The 25,447-nt window shown below is 35.3% G+C and overlaps 5 protein-coding genes across 13 annotated transcripts; 2 read left to right on the top strand and 3 right to left on the bottom strand.

The window, feature by feature from the left end:
* Nucleotides 1-333: 333 nt before the first annotated feature.
* LOC108911998 (mitochondrial import inner membrane translocase subunit Tim8) lies at nt 334-877 on the bottom strand. Its single transcript, XM_018717095.1, has 2 exons — nt 687-877; nt 334-630 (listed from the first exon to the last, which is right to left on the bottom strand). Exons 1-2 carry the CDS (start codon nt 795-797, stop codon nt 460-462), a joined length of 282 nt encoding a protein of 93 aa, XP_018572611.1. The 5' UTR covers nt 798-877; the 3' UTR covers nt 334-459.
* Nucleotides 878-987: 110 nt separating this feature from the next.
* On the top strand, nt 988-3,191 carry LOC108912015 (protein AMN1 homolog). Its single transcript, XM_018717140.1, has 6 exons — nt 988-1,123; nt 1,191-1,489; nt 1,573-1,787; nt 1,839-2,007; nt 2,063-2,126; nt 3,127-3,191. Exons 1-6 carry the CDS (start codon nt 1,077-1,079, stop codon nt 3,128-3,130), a joined length of 798 nt encoding a protein of 265 aa, XP_018572656.1. The 5' UTR covers nt 988-1,076; the 3' UTR covers nt 3,131-3,191.
* On the bottom strand, nt 2,363-5,155 carry LOC108912016 (clathrin light chain). 4 transcript variants are annotated; one of them, XM_018717143.1, is made up of 7 exons: nt 4,922-5,155; nt 4,658-4,738; nt 4,402-4,443; nt 3,612-3,650; nt 3,301-3,399; nt 2,988-3,099; nt 2,363-2,769 (listed from the first exon to the last, which is right to left on the bottom strand). In XM_018717143.1, the coding sequence occupies exons 1-7, from the start codon at nt 5,058-5,060 to the stop codon at nt 2,586-2,588; spliced, it is 696 nt and encodes a 231-aa protein (XP_018572659.1). In that variant the 5' UTR covers nt 5,061-5,155; the 3' UTR covers nt 2,363-2,585. The 4 variants fall into 4 exon arrangements, with proteins under 4 accessions (XP_018572659.1, XP_018572658.1, XP_018572660.1 ...); XM_018717142.1 differs by having other exon boundaries at nt 4,396-4,443; nt 4,922-5,154; XM_018717144.1 differs by lacking the exon at nt 4,402-4,443 and having other exon boundaries at nt 4,922-5,154.
* Nucleotides 5,156-5,407: 252 nt separating this feature from the next.
* LOC108911985 (intraflagellar transport protein 57 homolog) lies at nt 5,408-6,915 on the bottom strand. Its single transcript, XM_018717080.1, has 5 exons — nt 6,764-6,915; nt 6,545-6,707; nt 6,375-6,493; nt 5,621-6,222; nt 5,408-5,568 (listed from the first exon to the last, which is right to left on the bottom strand). Exons 1-5 carry the CDS (start codon nt 6,913-6,915, stop codon nt 5,408-5,410), a joined length of 1,197 nt encoding a protein of 398 aa, XP_018572596.1.
* Nucleotides 6,916-7,611: 696 nt separating this feature from the next.
* LOC108912014 (apoptosis-resistant E3 ubiquitin protein ligase 1) lies at nt 7,612-23,877 on the top strand. Of its 6 annotated transcripts, none has more exons than XM_018717135.1 (12): nt 7,612-7,865; nt 14,478-14,840; nt 16,913-17,052; nt 18,580-18,720; nt 18,780-19,085; nt 19,138-19,354; nt 20,107-20,318; nt 20,434-20,782; nt 21,266-21,555; nt 21,612-21,932; nt 22,551-22,813; nt 23,613-23,877. In XM_018717135.1, exons 1-12 carry the CDS (start codon nt 7,688-7,690, stop codon nt 23,713-23,715), a joined length of 2,883 nt encoding a protein of 960 aa, XP_018572651.1. In that variant the 5' UTR covers nt 7,612-7,687; the 3' UTR covers nt 23,716-23,877. The 6 variants fall into 6 exon arrangements, with proteins under 6 accessions (XP_018572651.1, XP_018572650.1, XP_018572655.1 ...); XM_018717134.1 differs by having other exon boundaries at nt 22,542-22,813; XM_018717139.2 differs by lacking the exon at nt 7,612-7,865 and adding an exon at nt 9,459-9,630.
* Nucleotides 23,878-25,447: the final 1,570 nt, after the last annotated feature.

Genomic DNA, 25,447 nt, shown 5'->3' with positions numbered 1-25,447 from the left:
GAAAAAGAAATGTTTTTTTAGTCACCAAAGTTGTAACCAATAAAATATTGCTATGTCTACCTGTCAATTTATTTTAAAAGCATAACAAGTGGAAAATTTTAATTACTTTTAATCAACGTTAAAGTTTTCATGTCTCAATGTATCAGAAAGGCTCTTCTTTAATTCGATTTTTAAAGGATTAAAATGAAAGTAAATAAATCAATTATCTGTACGTTGCTACTAATGGTACACATCATTAAGAAATTTTTAATAAAGTTTAGTTCGTGCAGCTTGACATAGTATTGTTATCCACATTTATAATACAAATAACTCAATAAGAAAAAACACAAAAAAATAGGGGTATGTACATTTATTTTATACAAAATGTCACTGGAAGTAATCTACAAACACCAGCACACATAACAATTGTAAATGATAATAGTATTCGCTAATGTCTAAAATCAGTTCTAAAACATTCATCTACATGCCTCCACTCTTCTGTAACAATTGTGCAAATCGATTCGTTATCAAAAGCGAAACATCAATAAATCTGTCTACGCAATTCGTAAGGCAGGTTTCTGTCCTACTATCCAACTTATTGGACGGTTTATCAACGCATTTGTCCCAACAAAAGTCGTTGAATTCGTGTATCTGAAACAAAATTTATTTTAAATTTTTCACATAACCTCACATTATATTGAAATTACCTGGGCGTTAAACTGAGCTTTCTGCTTTTCCAGCATTAAGAACTCCTGTAATTCTTTGTCGCCTTTGCCTTCAAGGCCTCCAGAAGAAAGGGAATCTCCAAAATCAGTCATAATTAATTTAAGTAAATCACAACAAAAATTTCCTAACCTTTATAGCCACACAGGACTCAACCTGGTTACTTCGGTACTACCAACCACAAAATATAAATTAACGACATACCACCAACTCTAAATCCGTTGGAATAAATGTTACTAAATACAGTTTGTTTTGTTTAATGTTTACTGCAGTGTTTGTCATTTGTCGACACAAATCACGAATGTCAACATAAGAATCGAATGAATACTAAAATATTTATATATTTTTGTAAACTTCTTAAATCAAGTTAAGAAATGGTGACTGAAAATTGGAGAAGTTCTATAGGATCTCTATTATCACTGTAAGTTCATAAAAATGTACATTTCAAATTTGTTTTTTTAATAAAAATTGGTACTTTACATTTTTAGAAGTATCGAATATATTGTTAATAATTTAGCAATATATGCAAACGGAAACATTGAGCAATTGAAGGCATTGCCTCCGAACATTAAAAACAGAATTCTACGAAAGTTCACCACTTGCTCATATTTCTGGCAGAATGTGAATTTTAAAGATGTATTGTGTGCAACTGTAAACGATAAGACAAGTCACATAAATTTAACTTCAGCTACTGTCGATGACGATGTATTAAATATTCTAAATGCATGCAAAAATGTAAAAAAGTTGTATCTCACCAGAACAGGAGGTACTCAAATAACAAATACAGGTACTACTTATAAGTTAGTAAAAAGAATGAATAAAAAGTGGAATACCTAATTATAGAAATATTTAATGATAAATCTGTTTCAGTATTGAAAAACTTATTGAAATGCACAAACCAGTTATGTCTTTTCGTGATAACAAACTGCGAAGAAGTAAACGATGGTGTGCTCGAGTGCTTAACAGATCACTGCTCACATTTGATGGGTTTAGACGTGGGTGGCTGTAAAAATGTCACAGACGATGGTGTAAAGAGGTTGTCTACACTGAAAAATTTGACGTGGCTCACATTTTCCCAAACCCAAGTAGGCTTTTTTGGATTTTACTCTAATTTTTACTATAAGTATTTTTTTTAGATCAGTGATGAAGGTATTTCCTTCTTAGTGAAAGGAAGTAGTGGGAAAAATATAAGGGAGCTGAGAATAGACAACTGTCCGAATGTCACGGAACTTGGTTTGAAATTAATCGCAGAAAATTGCCCTAGTATCGAGACCTTAATGTTTTACAATTGTTCAACGGATAGAGGTAATTTCGTCTTATGATAATTTTTATTGGTTTTTAAATGAGGCTTCTTCTGCAGATCAAATACCGTTTCAAGAAGGGCAGTTTAAAAATTTGAAGCAGCTGACTTGGACAATTACGTGGTAAGATTTCATCAATATATGTATCCCCCAAGTTAATTTTTTCTCTGGTTTTGTAACGTTTCATAAATTTATCGTCAGCTTTAATTTATTGTCCCCCTTCTGATTCTTGTTCTCGTTCTCGTTTCTAATTAATTATGCAGTCACACTAATATCATTTTATATTTTGACATTTTAGTAAGGGATTTTAATTCAATCGCGGAATTTTGTGATCAGGTTGTCGAAATATAAACAACATACATTTTTATTATGATTATATTGTACTAATATAAATATAAGTAATCGTAAGAATTTCTTAATAATCGTGCGGGGCTTTGTTATAAATAAAAACTATTACTAATCCTGTACAATTACCGCATGCTGATTGAATGAATTTTTCATTTATTTTAAAAGGAATTAGTTAATATAGTTTACAATAAAATGTATACGTTCATAAAAAAAGATGCTATATACTTTATATATTCAAGCCTTATTCTTAATTGGGACTGGATTCTGTTTCATTTGTAGTATGATAGAGCGCATACGTGACACGTCTTTACTTCCTTGCTTAGCTTTCGGATTAAAGTCGCACAGTTTTGCGATCCTCTCCCATTCAGTACCCGGTTCGAGATCGTTGTCTTCGGCTACAAACTGTTTTTCTGCGTTCCTATAGACAGAAAAACCGATAAAAATTAAGTTCGTTACGTTCAGTTCTTTCAGCTACAATAAAATTAAGAGAATTAAACATTAAATAGTAGACATGTGCAAGATAACGACAGTTACATTTTATTATTCAAACGACTTACTTTGCTGCATCCCTGGGGAGGCAAATAAAAAAATAAATCAATAATTTAGAAAGTCTTCATGTAATATTTGCCGTCTTACCTATTAGCGGCTTTAGTTTTGGCTATCGTTTCTTCGTGATTTTTGTACCAGTCCTCCAACTCCTTCTTTGCGATTTCCCTCAACTCCAACTTCTTCTTTTCCTCTTCTCTATCTGAAATGTGTATTTTAATTTTTTCAGGTAACTCATCGACTTAATTGTACGTAGCTATATACTACTTAAATAAATCTCAACGGTTTATATTACATATTTTACATTTTATTTCACTCCCTGACAGAAAATTTTCAGAGAAATATTTTTCAATTTGCCGAATTGAGGGACCAATGTAAATAAATTATGTATTTTGTTATTAACCTTTCTCTTCCAAGCGTTTCACTTGCTCTTCCCTCCATTTCCTGATCTTTTCCGGTTCTACCCGATCTTCTTGCCGTTGTGGAGGAGGAGAGGGGGAAGCTAAAACGTTTGGGAATTATTGTTGCGATTTTAACTTCAAACAGTGCAATTTTTATGTACAAGAATTCAATTTTTTTCTATTAAAACTTAGTTATAAATGTCCACTTTATAAAATTATTTTAGCAAACTGTTGCACCTTTGTTTCAATTGTCAATACAGTGTGGAACACCTCTCTTTAAATAAAATATTATTTACTTGAGCTGTTTTCTTACCTCCTCGAAAATCGTCAGTTTGCAACGCAGGTAGTGCATCTGTTGGAAAAAATCATAAACATGCATTGATATGTGGAATAAAATATACGAATTTGTCACTAAATGTACTACATGGTAAGTAACAAACGTAACTTTAGTTCTATACAGGGTGTTTACGGTCTTGGAGAGGATTTTTTAATGGTAGGTAGACTGTGTTAGTATAAGAATTTTTAAAAGTCAAAACATTGAAACTGCAAAACGGTGTTTGAAATTAATAATAAGAACAATTGTTAAAACTTGTTAAGGACCTCTGGAATGGTCCACAACTTACGTACTGCATAAAAACAGGTGAATAGTTGTGTAGTACACTTTTTCGTAGGTAACAGAAAAATAGCTACTTCAATGTTACATAATCATCAATTCTACTTTAGTTTTCATTATGGAAATGTGAAATTATTATCAAACAAATGTTATTTATTTATTTATATGTTAATCATTTATTTTTCTAAATCCTCAAAGTTTGTAGACACAGAATATATGGTGTTTAGCTATGACAAAGGTTTTAAAAATAAAATTTTTCATAGATATGTCAAAAAATGCTGATTTTTAATTCATGCTGACAATAAAAAACGTAGAATTAGAAATGGAAATAGTTAATCCTATTTACAATACAACTGGAAGAATATTTGTAAAAACTTACGCAAAACTTTAAAAGGGACTAGATAATGCATCTAAGCAAAGAAGCAAAAAAAATCATAAGTAAAACTTAAAATCTAGGACATACACACACAAAACATAATCTTACCGTTACCATAAGATTCAGCATCAAAAAGAAAATCATTTACTTCATTTACTAAAAAAAAAAAATTATAAATAAAACCCATTATATCTACAAAACTCCTGCATAAAAAAATGTTAGATAGGATGAACGTCCATATTTATATAGTTATCATTATTTTTTGTATACTGTATTCTGTGTATTCTGAAACACTGAATAGCACATGCATTACGAAAACTATGTTTTAGCGTTCCTATCTACTGTGAATAAAAATCAAACCATAACATACCATTAAATGACGGCTCTTTGGGCCCATCTTGATCAATACCGTCTATCAATTCGAAACTGCCCACGGAATTTACTTGGTCATCTATAGATAAAGCACAATACTTAAAACAAGCATTCACATCGAAAGCCACAAATCAATACGTACAGTCATGGCATGCCAATGACTCATTAAAATAAAAAATAGACATTTCATGAACTCGTATGTAGTCATGCCGAATTCTTTCATCAGTTAAATTATGGTAAAAAAATTTTTGAAAAAACGTACCGCCGTTTATCACGGGGACGGTGATTGCCGCTGGTTTTACTTCGTCTTCAAGACCTGCCAACTCGTCTTGTTCACGAGCTAGAAATTCCGCAGCAGGATCCACCTCTGGCTGATCAAAATTGTCTCCGAAACCCGACATACCTTAATTTTCTTCTCAAAAATTCCTACTTTGACAGGACAACTGACAGATACGAAATAAGCAAGATTTGTTTCTGACGTGTGACGTTACGCCGGAAGTGGGCGGCTGTTCATTGGTTTTCGGTTACTTCGTACATCTAGGCGAATTTTAAAGATACGTCTTTCTCTTCTGGTTACTAGCACGGTTACGGATAACCCATTATGAACTTGAATTTGTTATCAATTACAGTAAAATATAAATAATTAGTCCAATTACTGTTCATTTTACTTTATTATTGATCTAGGAATTACATAATAATTCAAAAATATATGTTTTTCATAATATATTTAAAAAGGAATAACCGTTTACTAAAAAACAGATATTTGTTGTCCAAATTCATTTTCGATCATTTTTTCATCTCTTATTTTAGTTTGCAGTAGAATACATTCTAAAACTCCGATTCTCACATCCATGTCTATGATTTCAGTTTTCATTTTTGCTACGGACTTTTTAATATTGACCAGTGGAGCTGAAAACGAACACATTAAAATTAAATCAAATTTACCACAAAATATGCATACTTCCGTCTGTCATAGAACTTCCTCGTTCTTCCATTTGTTGTTTTACAGATTCTAATCTGTCATTTAATTTGTATAATTCTCTGTTGCGTTCAGCAACACCAGTACTGATATTGTTGTAATTGTCCTTAACTTTAGACAGCTGATCTTGCACATTTCTGTAATCGTCTAAAATATTTTCCAGTTCTCTGTTAAAATACTTTTCCCTGCTGTTGACCTTCTCAAGAGTTATACTAATTTCTTTATGCAATTTTTCTAACTGCGACTTTGTAGTTCCTAAACATTCATCGATACTGTTTTTGTAAGATTTCATTTGATCTAGATGGGACCGCCAATCTCTGTTGTCATTTTTTATCGTAACTTTTAACTGCGGCAAAACGCGTTCTACTTCCAATTTCCAAGACTCCTCGTTTACGTCGGCTTTTAATTCTAGGGGGCGAACTTCTTTCTTAGCGCGTTGTAAGTCGTCCAGATGAAAAATATTTTCTTCGTCGGAATCGTCAGAGTAAGCTGCGATCATTTCTTCTTCTACCCGATCCAAATTAATTTCTGATTCGTCATCTAGTACTTCCACCGTGTCTTCCTTTTCTTCTGGAGGTTTAGGTCTGAAAATAACAGCAATTTTTAAGGAATATTTTTGTTAATTCAGATTATATATTTTGTCCCATTTGAATTATTTATAGAGACGCTAATGTTTTTCCCGCTTTATAAATGTCGATTACAAAAAAAATACATGCGATTAATTTAAAATACTCACTTTCTTAAGATAATATTATTTTTCTTTATGGCATCATTCGCCAAGTTGTCTAAGATATACACCACATGTTCCCCAACCCCTTGTTTTAATTTATTAGGTGGAAAATCTATAGCCATACCCTAAAAAATATCTAAATTATAATGTGACATCACCAGTGTACAAAAACTAACATTATCTTTTACTGCATCCATGATTTTTTGTATGGTATCATTTGGATCATCGAATTCTTGAGGCTGCTCAAAATTTTTTCCACTTTTTCGTACTAGCCATGCCGCTAATAAAGAAAACATATAAAATTGTTCCCCTGGGTTTTTTGTTACTACAAAATAATATCTAAAATAGACAGACAATTGGAAATAAGAAAAAATTAAGGACACATATTAACTTACTTATGTATTGGCTTCATTTTAAGGCCACTTAAAAATTCAGACTCATATTTTAGTAGTTTTAGTTTGTCCAGTAAATCGTCCATACAAGCAAAAGCTGTGAAAGACGATTCTTGATCTTTTTCAGATACTATTTTTGGCTCTTCACGTATCATTTTCCTTATAATGGGTTTTTAATGTTACATCAATTATTTGTTGTGATTGTCACCAAGACATTTAAATTTGAAAAATCGATATTTACCAATCCAGGGTGAGTTCCCTATATTTGTATAAATTGCATTTTGCAGAAAATTATTTACAGAAAAATTAATTTACTTTGTATTCCTCCATATGATAATAAAATTGAATAAGAAATAGAGAAAGGATGATCGAAGTTTGTTGATACGATCGTTTAAAATTCGTATTGTTCGGAATGTTCATGATGTTCGTTTATCATTAGGAGCTCTATGGAGCTGCGTTGTCTTCATATTTTAGTTGTCTATGATTCTCCATCTTCGAGCATACTACAGCAAGTAGCCTGCTAACGGCCAGGCGCGTTGCAAGGTAAATAGAAAGATAGCCACTATGAAGGCACATGATATCTCTCTCTCGCCGAACGTGATTGGCTCACGACTGATCCACGTGACAGGAACAGCCAACCACATTCAATGAGAGAGATAGAATGTACCTTCATAGCAGGTCTCTCTCTCTTCACCTTGCAACTCCCCAGCCGACCCAACCTTTGCAGGGCTATTTCCAGTAACATATGCTCGAAGTTCTCCATAGTTCATAAAACGAAAATCTGCCGGAAGGTGGCGCACCACTGAGCCATTACTCAAGGCGAAATAAAATAAACAATGATGGGGCTTGTCGATGTCGCGGAGTTGTCAGTGTAACAAATTCACTATGGAAATAATACAACAATGTAAATGAAAAGATTTGTTTATTATGACGCGTTGTGCCAAAACATGTGCAGTAGTTCTGTTAATTTTCTTTAGTAGTGGTACATTTGTTATTCATTTATACAATTTTTGGGAGGAGCTGACGGATTCGGCGCCAGATGAAATTGAAAATTGGTTAAAACAAAGTCAGTTAGGACAATATCAACAATTATTTAAAGATAAAGGTAAGTGAGTTTGCTCGATAGAATTTTTTATCTAAAATTTAATTTGCTTTCACCCTTCGGGAGGAAATAAACAAAATAGAATTGTATGAAGGTATCTATGATAAATAATAAACGGGTTTATAAATATAATTATTGTTTATATACAAGTTAAGGAAGCTGTGGCATTGATGAGCTGTCTGTGTTGTGAGCTGAATATTAAACGTCTACATAACTTCTATTTTGGACCATGGCAGCGTCCTTTGTACCGTTTTAGAACGTAATTATATAAATTGTTTTTTTTTATTGCGTGTGGGGGTGACTAGGGAATATTTATTTACTCCATTAGCTCATTTGGTCAGGCACGTAAAATGGTCCGAATATATTAGTAATTCTAGAATTAATTATTCATTGGGTTGGTTTGTTTGCCAACATTTTTTATTTATGTGGACGCCCTTGACTAATAATTTCGAACTTAATTAATATATTTAATTACTAAAAAATAAAATGCTTTCCACATTTAATAAATTATTTTAATTTACATGTTTACAACAGAAAGTTTGTTTTGATGCGAGTTAATTCATTAATGTTTGTACCTAATTGCATTATAATTATTATAGGTAGTTTTAACTAATGAATAAAAATTTTCATTCAATGTAATAAAAATATGTGATGTCAATCAATTTTATACTGAACAAAATTTAGCCAAATATGCGATTCCATTGCGTAATGGTGCGCAAAATTCCGGTTCCCTTTCCAAACATAATAAATTATTTTCCTTAACAGCGAGATTAGAGAAGGGAACGGTCTTCCGATTTTTCTGTATCTACCCAAGTCGAGATTAAAATGTAATTTATAACACAACAGTTACGTAGCAAATTTTGTTTTTATCTACATAAGATGCATTAGGCTGATGGATTTACAAGACCCCTTCTGTTATGTCCGGACAAACACCTCTCGAAATTCTCATAAGAACATTAATCTCCTTCAGATACTCCGCTGTATACCCGTCTGTGTCTACCCACTGATCCGCCAGAATCCCTCGGTTTTTGCCTCGTGCGGGCCACTGCATATATTAATTTCGTGGCACAAATTGCTCCGTTTTTGCTCCTTCCAAGAGATGCATACAAGTCCTGCCAACTCCACGAATCCTCGCCAAAAGAGGCACGTATTGCAAATCTTAACCATAATTATTATTTTTATTTTATTCGTACGAGTACATATGTCATTGCATGCTGTTTACTATGTCACTGGGCTTTGGCCTGTTGAATATAAGTATAAAAAAGTATCCCCGGAGATGATTATGGGTGTTGTGTTACCCAGAAGGCTTCTGACTTTCAAACCACCCCCAAATCGATACAGTCGGCAGCCTAACCTGACCCGATTTGGCGCCCCCCGACCTAATCAAGCGGCAGTCCACTTGTCACGACCACGTGCGGACGGCACCTTTCTGCGAAGACATCAAGCTACCAGGAGGCCTCCTCCGAGGGCGAGGAGCCGGGGGGCGCGCGACGGCGCAGTCTCACCCGGCGCGTGTAAGCCCCGGTATCCCGGGCAACCGACAAAACTTCCACTGCAGCAGTCCGCGTCGGTACCTCAACCCCGCTTAGTATCCCGTCCCAACCCCGAGCATGGCACCCTCCGAAGAAGACGAGCTCCTCCCGACCCCGTATCCCTTGCCGGTGGCCCTCCTCGACGAGCACTGAGCGCCGCGCCGAGATGTGGGGCGAAGAGAGTGAGATTTGCTCAATCGGCATGACCATGCAGCCGTCCGCAAGTGCCTCTTCCGGTAAGGCCTTTGAATTTGCTCACACCTCCTACACGACTCTTAAATGCAGTAGCCGTCACGATAGCAAATTTGTTAGGGTCGTCCGCACATTGTAGGAAAAACTATATTCTGGGACTTAACGGGTGCTTTTACTGCTTTTCAACAAAGCGACAAACGATATTAAGAAACATTCATTTCATTATTCTCTTGCATTTTTGCTCGATATTAAAGATCAAATTCAAGCAAATTCAAAAAATATAAAAAAATCAAATAGAGTCGAGCGATGTTGTTCTATACCAGAAGTTTAGGTATGCAAAAGATACCACAACCATATAGACTGAATTAAACAATAACACATGCTGTATTAAAATTGTTAAATGCATTAAATCAAAGAAATATCTTGATTCTTGCTCATCTATTATCCCCTGACAAAGAATAATCATGTAAAAGAAAACGGCTGCTACTAGTATAGTCTTTCCGACGTCAGTTGAACATGTATAAAAACGCCTAACAATAAAATTTAATGAGTTTCATAGGTGTCCCTAAAATAATTTTCTGCTAAAGCTAAAAAATTATAATAATTTGTGTACAATGCGTAGAAAATTATATGTTCATTATTTTAATTATTTATGTCCTCAAACAATTTTATTAAGTATATTGATGGTAAATTTGGTTTTGTTCCGTTTCAAAAGGTCTCCAAAATGCCATGTTGTAATAATATTAGTAAACAAAATATCTCTCATATTTCTGCCTTTCGCATTTGTAATATGAATGATTAATAGAAGGTATCTATAATAAATTAAAATTACCTGAATCACACAAAATTCCGCATTGCTGCACTGCACTGCTAGATCGCTTATGGCCAGGTCGCCCAGTGCAGCTGTATTTGTACCGCGTTTGCTCGCGCGCTCATTCTTCAACTGGGCGACCAGACCTGTAATATGGGTATGGCTAAATAAATATGGGAACAAGTTTTTCAAATATTTCAATGCCGAGTGAGTTGCTGCGTCAGCGACCGAGCCTGGTGCATACTGCCAACCTCTTGGTTCTTCAATTGAGATCGCAAACCAGTACAAAGAGATTTTTGTTCCGAGATTTTTTTAGGGCTTTTTTATCAGGTAGTCTTCCTTCTCGTGTGTAAATAATAAATATTAGAAAACAGAAAAAAAACATTATTTATAAACATCGAAAATGGAAATGACTCTTAACAATGTCATTTTTAATTTCACTGAACTTGGCAAACGTTTACCTGTTTGTTCTGTTTCTGACAGTAAGTAAATATCAGGTGAAAAACCAATATTTTTTTTATTTTATATACGATGCATAACTTTGTATACAACTGGAATGTGTATGCTGTATACATACCTCTACCGAATTACCTTCCGATTTTGCCAGTAAGCGAAAATCCATTAAAACATGTTGACAAAGAAAATTACCTAATAAACGTTAAATTGCAATTCGCTTATATTGTTAACCATGGAATATGGTAACGAAAATCATAGTTATTTCCGCAGCACCCATAAAATCAGTGCATCTGTCATTGTTGTTTGCGATTGCCTGCCCCTAATTAAAGGAATCTCAATATTTTTTAGAAGAAATGGAGAAAATCAGTCTTTGCTTCTTAAGAGAGGTTAGTTTTGAATTTTAGTACATACTCACAATTCACATATAATACAATAATGTTTATACTCTAAACAATGCACAAACAGGCGTTCATGTTTCTTTGTACTGCGGTCCATATACCTACCCACGTTCTTTAGCGGAACAAACGAGCTTGGTTCTGTGAAATTATTTAATGAACTGGAAATAATTGATATCCTGTTTAGACCAACATCGCTACCAAGCACGGGTGTGGAATGTTAACGATTATAGTCCTTACATAACATGTCTGGTGTAGAACCGGAAACAATTTGTTCAATTTTGGTTGAATATTGCGGTATTTAAGACTAGCTCCATACGGTGTGCCTCGAGGGTCAGTACTGGGGCCACAGTTATTTATTTAATTTATAAATGACATCAGTATTGATCTTAGTGTTTACTCTTTGCTCTGTACTGATGATATACGTAAGTTAAACAAGAAAACAGTTCTCATTTACTCTGATAACAAAATTAATGTTATTTTAAATAGAACTAGTTAAGTTATGTGGGTCCTGTTTGACTAAAAATTAATCTTTAAAAAGTATGTTATCATTATTGTTTTGCCTGCTTACTGCTTAGAAGCAGGGGATTTGTTATTCGAAATTCAGCAAGTTTTAATGGAGCTCAACTTTTAAAATATATTTTGATATTTTCTTTCCACCCCGTAACATGTCAACAACCATATATATAATTTTCCATTGAATATTTAAAGATATACCAATTATACGAATTTCTAAGCAATAATTGCTAAAGGTTGATTAATTTAAATTGGTACTGATACTAAAACTTTTTTAATTAATTGTGATATTTCCAAGTACGATTGAAACAAGGTTTTATATGTTTTTTTCATTCGTATTTTGTAAAATTCGATTTCAAGGTGTTTGCATTTGATCCTAAACTAACATAGAACTGTTGTAGGCCTGCCGATCCGAAATATAGGTGTCAGTGTTAATATAAGGGGTATCCAGACGTGTGCTATAAATCACACTACGTCAATAATGGTTCGGGTCTGCAGCAGTTTTTGTTATTTCGTATACGTTTCATATGTCGGCATCCTATTTTCACTGCCAGCATACAAAAAATAATAAAAGAGACGTAAATTGATAGAATTATGTTTTTGCGTGTAAAAATTGCACTGAATTTTCAGTTACATTGGAACGGATGTTACTAAACTGGAGTAGGAGATGGGTAATATCATATTAGCTCTAGTTGTTAAACGGATACATATCTTGAACTTACAAGACGTTGAAATATATATTTTTTAAGTTCCATTTGCCATCAATCATGTCCCAAAAATAGCTCAATAAATGTCTTCTATGATCTTGGATGCCTTTTACATCACATCCTTATTCACCTGCGTAACCTGTTTCGTCGCGACGATATTTTACCATCCATTAAAATCCTTGGCGACCGTCTGGCTTTGTGCAATCTATATTCATTGAAATGTACATTTTTTATGAACGAAAACACAAATATGCCCCGCGACATAAATGTAACCCACAACAATCCGCTAAGTGGGTCAATCGTTATCACTGCAACGAATTTACCTGTACGATAAGTTTATTTAAATATTATCGTTTTTAATAACATACAAAATATATGTTATTTGTAATTAATTAGATCAAAATATAATGTGGAATAGGTATCAAAGTCCTGTTTTGGGGTCGTTTTTATCCTCAATGTATTGCATTGTGTGGATTTCTTGTGATATATTGCGGTTCGGAGGAATTGATCTAGAAACACGTACTATGAAATACGTTTGAAAATACTAGATATTGATTTACAGGCGTCTAAGAGCAAATTATTTTATCGACCAGTGAGTTCAACACACGTAGTAAAGTATAAATTGAATATTCTAACATTAAAATTAAATTCACTCTTAAACCTAGCTTTCGCTTCCCGTTAGGATCCTTTTAATGAATGTTTCATCGTCATTGGGTTGTTCAAGGAGTTGCCGACAAACGTCCACATGATTTTGTTTCTGTTGTTCGGTCGAGGAAGAAATTTTGCTGCAACTCGAGTCATGTTCAATTCTTCAATTAAAATTTCATGGCATGATTGATGTGCTAACCTCTTCTGCAACAGTATACTAACCTGACATGAACGTGAAAAGCATTATGAGGCAGCGGCTCACGCATGTCTCGGGTGACACGCTTGGCACGTCACTGAATAGCGGCTCACTCTGACAGCCTTAGACTTAACGTCTCTAGCTCGAATTCAAGCCACTGATATGAAATCAATGCAAGTAAGCGTTTGATATTACGATTACACTAAATCGTTTTAGAAATTTGCACAAAACGCCACAATTCTAAATCCATCCGAAAGCTTTACTGACCCACTAACCGAAGCTATAGAAATATATCAGTTATTCATTCAAATGGAAATGCAACCTTAAACATCTAAATTTCAAATGGCAAGCCGGAGCACGTAAATATAAAAGCTGATTTTCGTGTGTTTCGAATAAATAATGCAGCAGTAATAACAGGAGCTGGGGTCCTGAATCTCTTTATGTGATATTTTTATTTGCTCTTTGAACAAAAACTGTTCGAATAGATAAGGCGGTCCATTTCGTATCGCAGGGCATTAGGGAGACGTTTCATAAAAGAGAAAGGCCGCCCCGAGAAAGTTTTTAAACGCTTCCCAACTACAAAGGATTAAAAAAGTTAATACCGATGCTCTAAAGCGTTTTGTTTAAATCATCCGAAAAGTGGAACACCCGCAAAGTAATTCCAACTGCTTTTAAACTTTCCGTGTATCCAGCAGACGTGTATATGTTTCAAAGTACGCTACTGAATTTAATTTATAGCGGCCCGACGTGTTCTACGCGGCCGGGACATGTAGGCGAAAATTAATATTTGGATTAATGAAATTACGGGCCATTTAGTTCGTTTCACGATCATCCGGGCATTAGGTTAATATGCATAGGGTTCTGTTTGACCACAAGGGACCGTTGAATTTTAGAAGATGGAACAAAATACCTAGGTAATAAATTTTGATTCAAATCAGAAGTGGGATATATACCATTACGACCTGTAATATAAAGCCTCGCATCTGAGTTATTGGTTCACGGCGTTTAGGTCGGAACTATTTGTCGGCCTGTTCAAGACTTGAATATCATTGCACAGATGCACAGTTCTGCTGGAAAATGGCCTTATTAGGTGTTATCCATATTACTCCCCAAAAAATCCAATCATGTAATAGTTGAGGTAGCTAATTCCCTTTGTTCTCAGGTATATCCCAGTTAGCTCAGTGCGGCCAGCTGGGAGAGCTACCGGAACTTCCAGCCCCCGACGAGCAACGCTTGCAGAAAGCCGCTCTACTCCTGCAGCAGCGCCTGGTGCTCCGCCAGTGGCTTACCAAATACACCCTGCAAGTCTACTACCCCAAACTGCTCTCCCTAGAAGTGGCCAGCCTGGAGGACGTCTACTGGCTGGAAGACAACAAGGCGAAGCAGGTGTTCAACAAGGATTTCCCGCGTTGGTCCTCCGCCAGACAATCCCTACCCATTTCCAAACAGCGGTTGGACACCCTCAAGGCGGACCTCTGGTCGGAGGTCGTGAAGAATAGCAATCACCAAGACGCTTGGACATGGGGTGAGCGAACTAGGTGAAGTAGATCGTGGTTTGGCACCACGTTTAGAGTAAGATACAGTCGACCTTCAAAAAACATGTTCAATTTAAAAAAGGTATTAGATATATTAGGATTCGAAGATATAAGACATAATAATTGTTCCATAATGAAAGCTAATATAGAACGAGGGCGCATTTATTTGCGTCCACAACTATTTACCTCTTTCTATGTAGTAAGGGATGATTCCAAACAGTTTTAATAAGTTTTAACAATTTTGATTATTATTAATTTTAAACACAGTTTTGCAATTTCAACCATTTTGATTATTGAATGTGATTATTGGGTATTAATGCATTCCAATCATCATTAAAAAGATCCTCTCCAAGTTTGTAAATATTCTGTATATCCTAAATGAACAAAAAATTGGCTATGAGAAAAAAATGGCAATGTGGTACGAATGACCACACTGTACACAAGATTTTACTGATTCATCAAAAGAGCCACTCGGCAGAGCTGCCTGCACATGAGTGGTAAGTAGCGCCTTCATTTTTGATAGAATAATTGGCACAAATAAATATTTAAATGTGCAACAATCTGTGTGGTATAATAGTGGTGTTTATTTTCGGTAAATATTTGTAAAGCGAACCATAAAAATGTATTAGAAGTCCCTCGAACCTCGGTTGTGATTTTATCGTTATAAACATTCTTGGAAATTATGTTCTGCGGCTTACGTGTTGTTTTTAAAGTTTGCTAATCTCAGAATTAGTGCGAGACACATAAGGTAACATGTAATTTAATTCACTTCATTTTCAAATATTTTTAATTTTTTGTCACGGTAATTTTCGAAGTGTATTCAATTTTAAGTCGTTTACAAAACAAGTTCGAGCAGTTTAACCCCAACAAATTGATTATATGCATGTTAATCATGTCTGATGTTCGATTTTCGAGCCTCACCGTGTGGATTTCGGTTATTTTGAGTGAAACCAAAGTCCGTCAAATGGCAAAATTGTGACATGATGTTTAATAACATTAGGGCACATTTTTGAGGATAAATAAAATACAGAGTGTCCGGCAGATATCTATTAATCCTCGGAAGCATTAAAGAAAAATCAAAATAACACTACTACAACCTATTTTTTTTCTAGTGTTGCTCCCAACGTATATTCTATTATTTCCATTAAAAGACTTCTCATCCATTGGGCCAATATTAGGAAAATTTTTGTACGGAATAGTAGATAGCGGACACCCTGTATATTCAAATACAAAAATACATATATTTTACTGTCCTGTCCGTTAATGTTAAGCATAACTTTTACAGTTCGATATACCCAGAAGAACCCTGTGAAGTTTCATCTCAATCTAGCGCACCGTTTCGTTGTTTCAAACAGTCAAACTTTTGAATAAAATTAAAGTCATGTTTTTTGAGCTTAAACACTTCATAATCATGATTAAAATGGAAAAAAAAAATGTTGAGGTTTTCTCACGTTTTTGCCGCAAATAACGTTTAAATTGATGAAAAAAAAATTTCAAAAAATTGTTTTTTTTTGTTTTTGAAAAACCTTCCGAAAATTGAAGAAAACAAAATTCAATTGTTTCCAGCACGATTCGGCTTTTTCATCCTATGCTTCTAGTCATCAACTTTTAATTAAGTTAAAATTAAAGTTGATGACCCAAACCAGATTTCGACCCCGATTCATACCGTTTTTTGACAAATTTCTAATAATAAATTTTTGTGCAGTCACTTAAAAAACAGTTTTTTCTAAACTACCCTTTTTCTTCTGTGAAAAAAAATTTCATTTTTTTTTTCATAAATTTAAACGTTATTTGCAGTAAAAATGTGAGAAATCCTCAAAAAAAAAATTTGATTGAAACTCAAAATATGCGACCCTTTAATTTTTTTACAAAAGTTTGACTGTTTGAAACAAAGAAACGGTTCACTTGATCGAGATGAAACGTCACATAAACTTAAATAGATCAAAATGTCGAGATACGATTTTCGCCATCCAACTGTACAACAATACGAGTAACCCACCAAAAACGTCGAATTTGGGCGACTCTACGAGGCCAGTTTGGTAAAAAAGTGCATTTTTTCCAGGTGGCATGTTGGTAGTGTCCGTGTCTGTTGCCGGATTGGTCACGCTGGCTGCCATGACCCAACCTTCCTTAGCACCTGAAGCAAAACATTCCTTACTGCAATACGTAACAGGAAAATACTTGCTACCTTCCAACTGTAAGGTAATTTGCACGTTTTTTATTAGAGAAAACTGCGCGATAAACATATTTCAAATATCAACGTTTTAAATTACAGTAAAGTTACTGAAATCAAAATTCTCGTTCATACGTACACACGTAACAGATATCTCATACCCATAAATTATGTTTGCTTTATTTTATACCCTATTGTTTATTATTAATAATAACGGTCGTAGGAAACGGGAAATTTTGCCGCGCTACAATTCGCATAGTAGCGTTGAGTGATATTTGAATTTTTATTGACCGCTGAAGTTGACGAGATAAACGAACGACAAAACAATGCATTTGAATGTGACCTTAACAAACCTACGAAGCAGTTTATCATCTCCGGGGCTAGCGATTAAGCTCGCTATTGTTCATATTTTGCTTTGGAGAGTATGTTGAGGAGGTGTAAATGTTTCCTTTAAAAACATATTTACGGAACATACACGTAATATAAGTACTCGTAATATTTGTCTATGAAGCGGCGTGCAAAGTAAAATAAAAACAGGACCAGGATACTCCAGGAAAATAAGGAAAAAAATGAGATTTTTTATAGAAAAGTGTAGGTTTTGAGGTTAGAAAACATGTGTCACACACGCAACCACCAGCGACATACAACGTTTTGAGATATAAACATACAGGGTGTTCCTCCTAAGAGGGATTCTTCTGTAACTCTGCAACTGTAATATTTATAAAAAAACTGTTTTAATAAAAGTTGCCTGGATCATGTGGGTGTTCCATTTCGCATGGGCGCTACATAACTTTGTTATTTTAAATGGAACACCCCATATATTATTGTTCAATTGTTTTTATTTTTCTTTTTAATTTTTTTTCTTTTTAATTTTTTAATTTTAATTCAAGTTCGATTAATCTTTCATTTTTTGGCATATCCACTGAGTAGATCAAGCTCTATTGGAGAGTCAGAAAAAACTTTCATTATGCGCCGCTAGGAGGCACTTTACCTAGAACTCAAAATTTGTTTTGTTCATAATTTTTTTCCCAATCAGAAAAAATTATGTGCTCTTTACTCAAGCCGATAAATGTAACTGTTTAGAAAAATCGCTATTAAAGTTTTATTAAACATCAAATTTTTGATAATTCTGTAATTAATCAAGTTGACGAACAATATTGATGTGGCCATTACAGCATGAGCGAGGTATATTTTATTGCTGGTTGTATATCGTTGTCAAATATTCAGTAAGTAAAGACATGCTTTCAAATGTATCGATATGCACCATCCACACGATGTGACATTTGTGTACATTTCTAAAGCCGGCTTTAAACTATTTACAATAGTAATATTTAAAAAAGAACCAGATATAAATTGATTTAATTAATTGATACTGCCATACAATATATTTTAATTTTTACCTACCAATTAAATTCTCGTACTATCACTGGGATTACATTATGTTTCTTATACAGCATGTTGATTTCACTTTACATTCCATATATTGACATAACAGTTGTAATAAATGCGAAAAAGGAGAAGTTTATTCCGTACATTTCCTATTTTCATTGCCGCAGGTTAATTTTCAATGGTCTTGTCCCCATCCCGTAGGTCATACGGTCTGTTTCACTGTGCAATTCTACCAACGTAACGGACAGCCTTATCCAATCTGTGATACTGATAATTTTACTGTTGACGTGTGTGGGGGATCAAGAAAGGTAACGAGGAGGTACTCCCGCGTAGTTTTAATGTTCTAAAGTTTTTTTAAATGTTTCAGTTAGCTGTCATAACTGAATTGGGTTCGCCGACGGATCCAAACAGCGCAAATGTAGCCAAAGTGAAGTTCACCGTTCGACACGCCGGACAATACAGGATTTCTGTGATGGTAGGCAATCAACACGTGGCCGGCAGTCCATTTATGACGGTTTTCGTCGCCGGACCTGCGTTTGCACAAAGGACAATAGTAGTGAGACACTGCAGTACGGTAGTGTGTACTGCCAGCGTAGCGCACCTGCTTTATATAGAGCCCAGGGACGAATACAGCAACATTTGCCGGTACTCGTCGTCGGACGACCCGACCCAGGTAGTTGTTAATGTTCTTAAAGCTTTCCAGCGTTCATTCCTTGTCGTTTCAGGGTTATACGGTTAATATAACTCAGCTAGGAACTCATTCTCAAGAATCTAACTTAGATATAGACGCTGAAAACTTCACGACTAGTTTAGACTACGATTGGGAAAGCCAGAGGGTTAGTGTTCAGCTGAAATTCGTCCGCGAAGGTTGCTACCACGCCACGATCTACTATAACGGGACGGAGTTGCACAATGGCGATTTTGATATCATCGTATTGAACAGTAAGTATTTATTTATTTATTTATTCGGACTCCGGGTCCGAATCGTTCTTATAGGACTTCAATAAAACAAATAGCTTCATAAAGGTACGGTAGCCGCGTGCTTGCATAGACTTTGGAAATGAAATGCAGGTATGCGACACTTATTACCGACACTGTATGATCTGCTGGATATCGATGCGACGGGCGCAGAGCATATGATATGCACGTGCATGTTTCCGCCGTTCCCCACGCACACATGTTTATCGTACATATCATTCAACTTTATACATTATGTTTATATTCTGGTTATTATGTTAGCTCTATTAATGAAATTTTATGAATAAATGATGTTTTTCTACAAATTGTTGCATTGTTCTTATTTGAAAAGTAACGAGTCTCCTTAAAGTCCGCATTAAGACATATAAAATTATTTTTAGAATAAAAGGAAGAGTAGTGACCATAAATCAGATAAGAGTGCGCTATTAATTTTTATATCAAAGCAAACTTGCATGAAAAAGAATCGAATAATTTTTAGGAATAATAAACATTTTTATACATTAAAATATATAAGTTTATTATAAGCGCACGGTTTCAATCATTCAATGTACATTTCAACGCCAATGCAGCCAACTTAAATTTCCAGTCAAATTTAATTTTGTGTGCGATAGCATGTTTTTTCTTAAGGATCTGAGCTAGCATGTTTTCCAAGCTAAATTTGAGATAGCATGTTTTCGTAGTAACGCGTCGCTATCAAAAAAATTTCTTTATTTCAGGCATCGATTCTACTCTAGTCCACAAGAATGTTGCGTCAAAGAACCACAACGTTTGCTACGACGCAAAACTCGTCGGAATCAACGGGGAAAGGATCTCTAAACCAAAAAAGGTGTTGTGTTACGTCTCGCCAAAGCAGTTGATCATTAAGGAACTAATTTTAAAATTCATACCAAAGAGGTTATTTACATTTAGATTATGCCCTTCGACAAAGGTAAGTGAAATTAAAACATTTACGATCATTGATGTAGAGCTGAAATAGAAGTAGCCTCGATATGACACCTTGGGGAACACCAAATATGGTTTAATTAATTTCTTCATTGTTGTAGTTTAATTTTCACCCGGAATCGTTAAAGCTGGGCGAAAACTATTCCAACGCTTTCACAATAGACGACGGCTGTCAGCCGAAAATCGAACTCGTATCGAAAGAGCGCAACGTGATTGCCGCCACTTTCGCGCAGTTCCTGCTGAAGAATATGGGAGGATCCGAAACGTTTAAGGACAAACAGGACTTCTTTTACCACGAAGTACGGAAGTTTCATCAGAAGCACTACCACGAGAAGCTGTCGATGAAAGTGAACAGGGAGAAACTGTTGGAGTCGAGCATCAAAGCGACGAAGAACTTCTCGGTGTCGGACTGGTGCAGGAATTTCGAGGTCACGTTCCAAGGGGAGCAAGGTGAGTGAAAAGGTTTTTAGAGAAGTGCAGCAGAAGTTCGATAACCAGGAATCTCATCACATTTTCGTCGTTTTTATTGTTTTTTCAGTATTTTCTTCCAAAGTATTATAATTTTTGGTCAATTATATCATCTGATGAAAAATTCAACTCTTCATTCTGCCCATTGCTTTAATTCTAGCGACAAGACTTTTCCAAGGTCATCATATAACCTTTCCAAGATGCCTAGTTTGTCTTTTAATTTCAAAATTGTATGTTTACGTTTAGTCAATGTATTGACTTTGGAAGTTTTTTTTTACAAATTTTAACCTACTAACGTTGAAAACGGTAAAAATATAATTCGAACTACATTTTAAAATGTTCCAATTAACAGAATGTAGTCCGGATTATTAGATTTAGCTACTTTCGTCCGGATTACTGGATTTTTGGATTAAGCCATGAACGGATAATCGAGGTTCCGCTATATATTAATTAAAACACTTTCAGGAATCGATTGGGGTGGACTTCGAAGAGAATGGTTCGAGTTGATTTGCGCACAACTCTTCGACGCCAAAAACGGACTGTTCACAAGTTTCCACGAGGGCCAGCAGTCTCTAGTCCATCCGAATCCGCAAAGGCCAGGGCATTTGAAGCTGAGACATTACGAATTTGCGGGGAAGGTGGTCGGAAAGTGTCTCTACGAAAGCGCTTTAGGGGGATCTTATAGACAATTAGTTAGAGCTAGGTTTACTAGGTCTTTTTTAGCACAAGTTATAGGCCTTCGCGTACATTATAAGGTAAACGAGCGATTATTCGAATACCTTTAATTGTTTGACTGTTCTGCTGTTTTTAGTATTTCGAACAAGACGATCCGGATTTGTACTTGTCGAAAATCAAGTACCTTCTGGAGAACAACATCGACGAAATAGAAACGGAACTTTACTTCGTCGAGGAGCAGTACGACTCGTCTGGTCAGTTGATCAAGACGATCGAGCTGATCCCGAACGGTTCGAAGACGAAAGTGATGAACTGTACAAAACTGCAATATTTAGATGCTTTAGCACAGTACAAATTAGCTACGAGTATTAAGGACGAAATGGAGGCGTTTCTGAAAGGACTAAACGAACTCATACCCGACAACCTGCTGAGCATTTTTGATGAGAACGAATTGGAAGTAAGTAGAATCCTAATCAGTGCATGAGAATGTAAACAAACCGTCGAGTTTCGTGCAAAATTGTGGTCTTCTCTGATTAATGTTTAGCCCAAGAAAAACTAGCAATGATTTAATTTTGTAGTTTACCTTACCGGCGGCAGAAAATGCTGGTTACACTGTGAGCGACGAACATCGATCCATCCATTATTTGTGGAACTGTCAGAACTGAACCGCGGGACGTAGGCTTGCGCCATTATTTATTAAAAAACAAAAAATTAAATAGTGTACAATACACCACCATAAACACCAACGGATAGGAATTAATTACGCCACGTCCGCACGATAACAAAGGCAACAGTATACTAACGTGACGTGAACGTGAAAAGCATAAGGCGGCGGCTCACGCATGTCTCGGTAGATCCGCTTGGCACGCCATTAAATTGCGGCTCTCTCTGACTCCTTAATTATTCGAACGACGCGACTGAACTGTTTTCTGCCGGCGACAAACGCCGTACTGCACATCAAAGATCAAATCTTGCGTACCTTTCTACCACATTTCTATTCGTCGTGTCCACCTAAACTATCAAATCATTTCCACAATAAATAAATTAATAATATTTGTCGCTATGGGCCTTTCAGCTCTTGCTCTGCGGCACCGGCCAGTACAGCATCGCCGATTTCAAAGCCCATCACGTGGTCAACGGGAATTCCGCCGAATTTAGGAGGATCGTGGGTTGGTTTTGGGCGGCGGTGGGTAACTTCACCCAGGAGGAGATGGCGAGGCTGCTGCAGTTCACCACGGGTTGTTCCCAGCTGCCCCCGGGAGGGTTCAAAGAGTTGACTCCTAGATTTCAGATAACCGCTGCACCTACTTTCGGGAATTTGCCTACCGCACACACTTGGTAAGTAGAAAAGAGATCAACACCACAAGGTCTGCCGTTTCTTTTGTTTGTTTTGTTTTGTTTCTTATTTTTTGTACCATATTTGCTCTTATTAATTCTGTAATGGACACCTTAGTACCTCGTGTTGATAAACCGCCGCGCTGTTGTCACATTGCTGGATATGAATTTTATCGAATTTTAAATTTATTATAACGCTAATTAAAGAAGTTCAAGAAAGTGATAAACATTGTATTTTATGGCATTCTATACACGCGGTTATATCAGTATTTCTTAATTAATCGAACTTTTGTACAGTTGTTGGAGATTTTGATCTCACGGATCTCTTTACTTTACTTTATCGCTCTCTTGTAAAGGCAGATGGACCTTGTACCGTTGCCAGCTGTGTCCGTGTATATGTTTGAAAAATTATCCACTGATTTCTATTTAGTTTATTTTTATTGGCAACTACTGATTTACTAAGAATTTATCTAGCAACTCTGCAACAACCATATCATAACCTCAATTAATTTACTTTCCATTGATGAATTTAAATTTTTTTTTAAATCGCGTTTTACTATTTCATCAGTCTAATAATTGTCGCGGTAACTATTTATTTTTAAATTAGATTAAGCAAATATTCTTGTCATTTACAATTTACAGACTAAGAATGCCATGCGTAGTGACGTCACCAAACAATAGCACATCAGATGTGAGGCCTTGGTAATCTAGATGGTGATGATCTGATACCTAATTTGGCATCGTTTCCGAATTAGTTGTAGTTTCTACGCACTGTGTACTCAATTTTTTTTTTTGTTCGCAGTTTTAATCAGCTATGTCTGCCGGACTACGACTGCTACGAGCATTTCGAAAAATCCCTCCTGCTGGCGATCAGCGAAGGAACCGAAGGTTTCGGAATGGTCTGAATCCAGCATTATCCCGTTGATATTATAGAATTCAGTATTTTCCTTTTGCTGTGTGATATAGTGGTTTCACTTTTTTTACTTTGTACTTAATTTTAATTCGCTTAATATTATATTTTTACTGTTGAAGTCTGAGAAGTATTTATATATTCATCTAATTAAATTTTTTAAACTATGGTTTACCTGTGGATTTAATTTATTTCGACGGAAAAAGTGGCATTGAAATAAAACAAAATAAAAGTAATATCCCAATTTCTGCGGTCTTCAGTTAATGATGAGTGTGTCATCTAGTGGCCAAGTTACAAACTTACTGAAAGACTTGATGTGAGAGGAAATATTTCTAACTTGTTTCCTTCGCTAGTCAACTCCAGTTAATAGATATATTTGTTTACATACAGGGTGTTGGTAAGTATCTATTAATCTCTGGCGCGCATGTATCAAACCCAAAGGGATACGTAGAAATTCGCATTTTGGATTTTGTATTGTGATAACATTTTTGTACAATGTATTAGGTACAGATGAGGCTCCATAATTTGATGTTAAAACCGATTTTTTGCTATTACGACGTATCCAGAATCGAACTGACCACAGTACGTATTTTTACAAATTTTGTCAGATATTTATTTCAATAAAATACTTGGTTTTCGAAATTAATCGCTCTCAAATTGTTTCATGAATTTACTAGTTGGTCACAGCGTAAAGAAAAGCAAGTTACAAATTTAAAATAAAATAAAATGTTTACTTTCATCAAATATATTCCTGTCATGTGAGATGTCTTAGCAAAAGTCCCTTTCTGCTATGTAAGGCTGTTGAATAAATTAACTCTTGGATGATTCCAAAAAAAAGTCTATTGGATTTAAATCGGGCGACCTAGGTGTTCATGCACCGAGCGGCACATATTTTGGGGCGGCATTTTTATAATTAGTTTTAGTTGTAAAAAAACAAATTGTTCAAATCATAAGTTTTCTATTCGATTTCTAGGAATCATGAATTACTATATGATTTCGAATATTTTTTCAATGTAGGGTTGAAAATATTATCTCTAAAAATTTTGCTCGGATACAGACATCAATGGTGCCGACCTCGAGTAGATGTTCTATGTACCTACTACTCTATACTACTAATTATTTATTTATGTTTATTAATTTATAAAAACCACCATTTGATTGACTTAGAAAGGGCGGCAAATTGGAGACCGCCCCGGGCGGCAAAAGTTCTAGGTACGCCACTGTGTTTAAATGCCATTTTCTATGGTACTTTTCAATCTGCCACAATGGGTCCGCCATTTTGGATTTAAGATTATATTCGCGATTGGCGACTTTGAAAACTACCAAGTTTCAGCTATATCTTCAAATTTTGTTTGCTGAATATACAGGATGAGCCATTTAACAGTCCTGCTGCCAATATCTCCGAAATGAACAAATTTATTTTAGTTCAGGAAATTGTGGTTGTTAGGTCCCTCTAATAGCTTCAAATTGTAGTTAGAACTCTTAGTTCAAATCTTTCTGTATAGATGGCGTGGCGTGGACTGTATCTCCACGTTCCAGGGATCAAAAATTTTTTTAGTATCGCCGCGCCATCTATACAGAAAGATTTAAACTAACAACCCATTTGCGGAACTAAAATAAATTTAATTTCGGAGATATTGGTAGCGGAAGTGTTCAGTGACACACCCTGTATATTGGATCAATTTTTTATTAAGGAATTTTTTTATTCAGCCTTCAGATTCGTAATC

This window comes from Anoplophora glabripennis, unplaced genomic scaffold (assembly GCF_000390285.2).
Source record: "Anoplophora glabripennis isolate ALB-LARVAE unplaced genomic scaffold, Agla_2.0 scaffold88, whole genome shotgun sequence".
NCBI classification, from domain to species: Eukaryota; Metazoa; Arthropoda; class Insecta; order Coleoptera; family Cerambycidae; genus Anoplophora; species Anoplophora glabripennis.
Note: the sequence above shows the minus strand (reverse complement) of the source record. Positions and strands in the feature narration are given on the sequence as shown.

Coding starts and splice junctions, on each gene's coding strand:
- LOC108911998 (XM_018717095.1), bottom strand. CDS start 797: ATGACTGATTTTGGAGATTCCCTTTCTTCTGGAGGCCTTGAAGGCAAA. Junction 631..686: donor AAGCTCAGTTTAACGCCCAG/GTAATTTCAATA, acceptor ATTTTGTTTCAG/ATACACGAATTCAACGACTT.
- LOC108912015 (XM_018717140.1), top strand. CDS start 1,077: ATGGTGACTGAAAATTGGAGAAGTTCTATAGGATCTCTATTATCACT. Junction 1,124..1,190: donor ATAGGATCTCTATTATCACT/GTAAGTTCATAA, acceptor TTACATTTTTAG/AAGTATCGAATATATTGTTA. Junction 1,788..1,838: donor TCACATTTTCCCAAACCCAA/GTAGGCTTTTTT, acceptor TATTTTTTTTAG/ATCAGTGATGAAGGTATTTC.
- LOC108912016 (XM_018717142.1), bottom strand. CDS start 5,060: ATGTCGGGTTTCGGAGACAATTTTGATCAGCCAGAGGTGGATCCTGCT. Junction 3,651..4,395: donor TGCTGAATCTTATGGTAACG/GTAAGATTATGT, acceptor TTTTTCCAACAG/ATGCACTACCTGCGTTGCAA. Junction 2,770..2,987: donor AAAACTAAAGCCGCTAATAG/GTAAGACGGCAA, acceptor TTCTGTCTATAG/GAACGCAGAAAAACAGTTTG.
- LOC108911985 (XM_018717080.1), bottom strand. CDS start 6,915: ATGATACGTGAAGAGCCAAAAATAGTATCTGAAAAAGATCAAGAATCG. Junction 6,708..6,763: donor AAAATGAAGCCAATACATAA/GTAAGTTAATAT, acceptor TGTCTATTTTAG/ATATTATTTTGTAGTAACAA. Junction 6,494..6,544: donor TGGATGCAGTAAAAGATAAT/GTTAGTTTTTGT, acceptor GATATTTTTTAG/GGTATGGCTATAGATTTTCC.
- LOC108912014 (XM_018717134.1), top strand. CDS start 7,688: ATGACGCGTTGTGCCAAAACATGTGCAGTAGTTCTGTTAATTTTCTTT. Junction 7,866..14,477: donor ACAATTATTTAAAGATAAAG/GTAAGTGAGTTT, acceptor CTTTGTTCTCAG/GTATATCCCAGTTAGCTCAG. Junction 19,086..19,137: donor CGTCGGACGACCCGACCCAG/GTAGTTGTTAAT, acceptor TTGTCGTTTCAG/GGTTATACGGTTAATATAAC.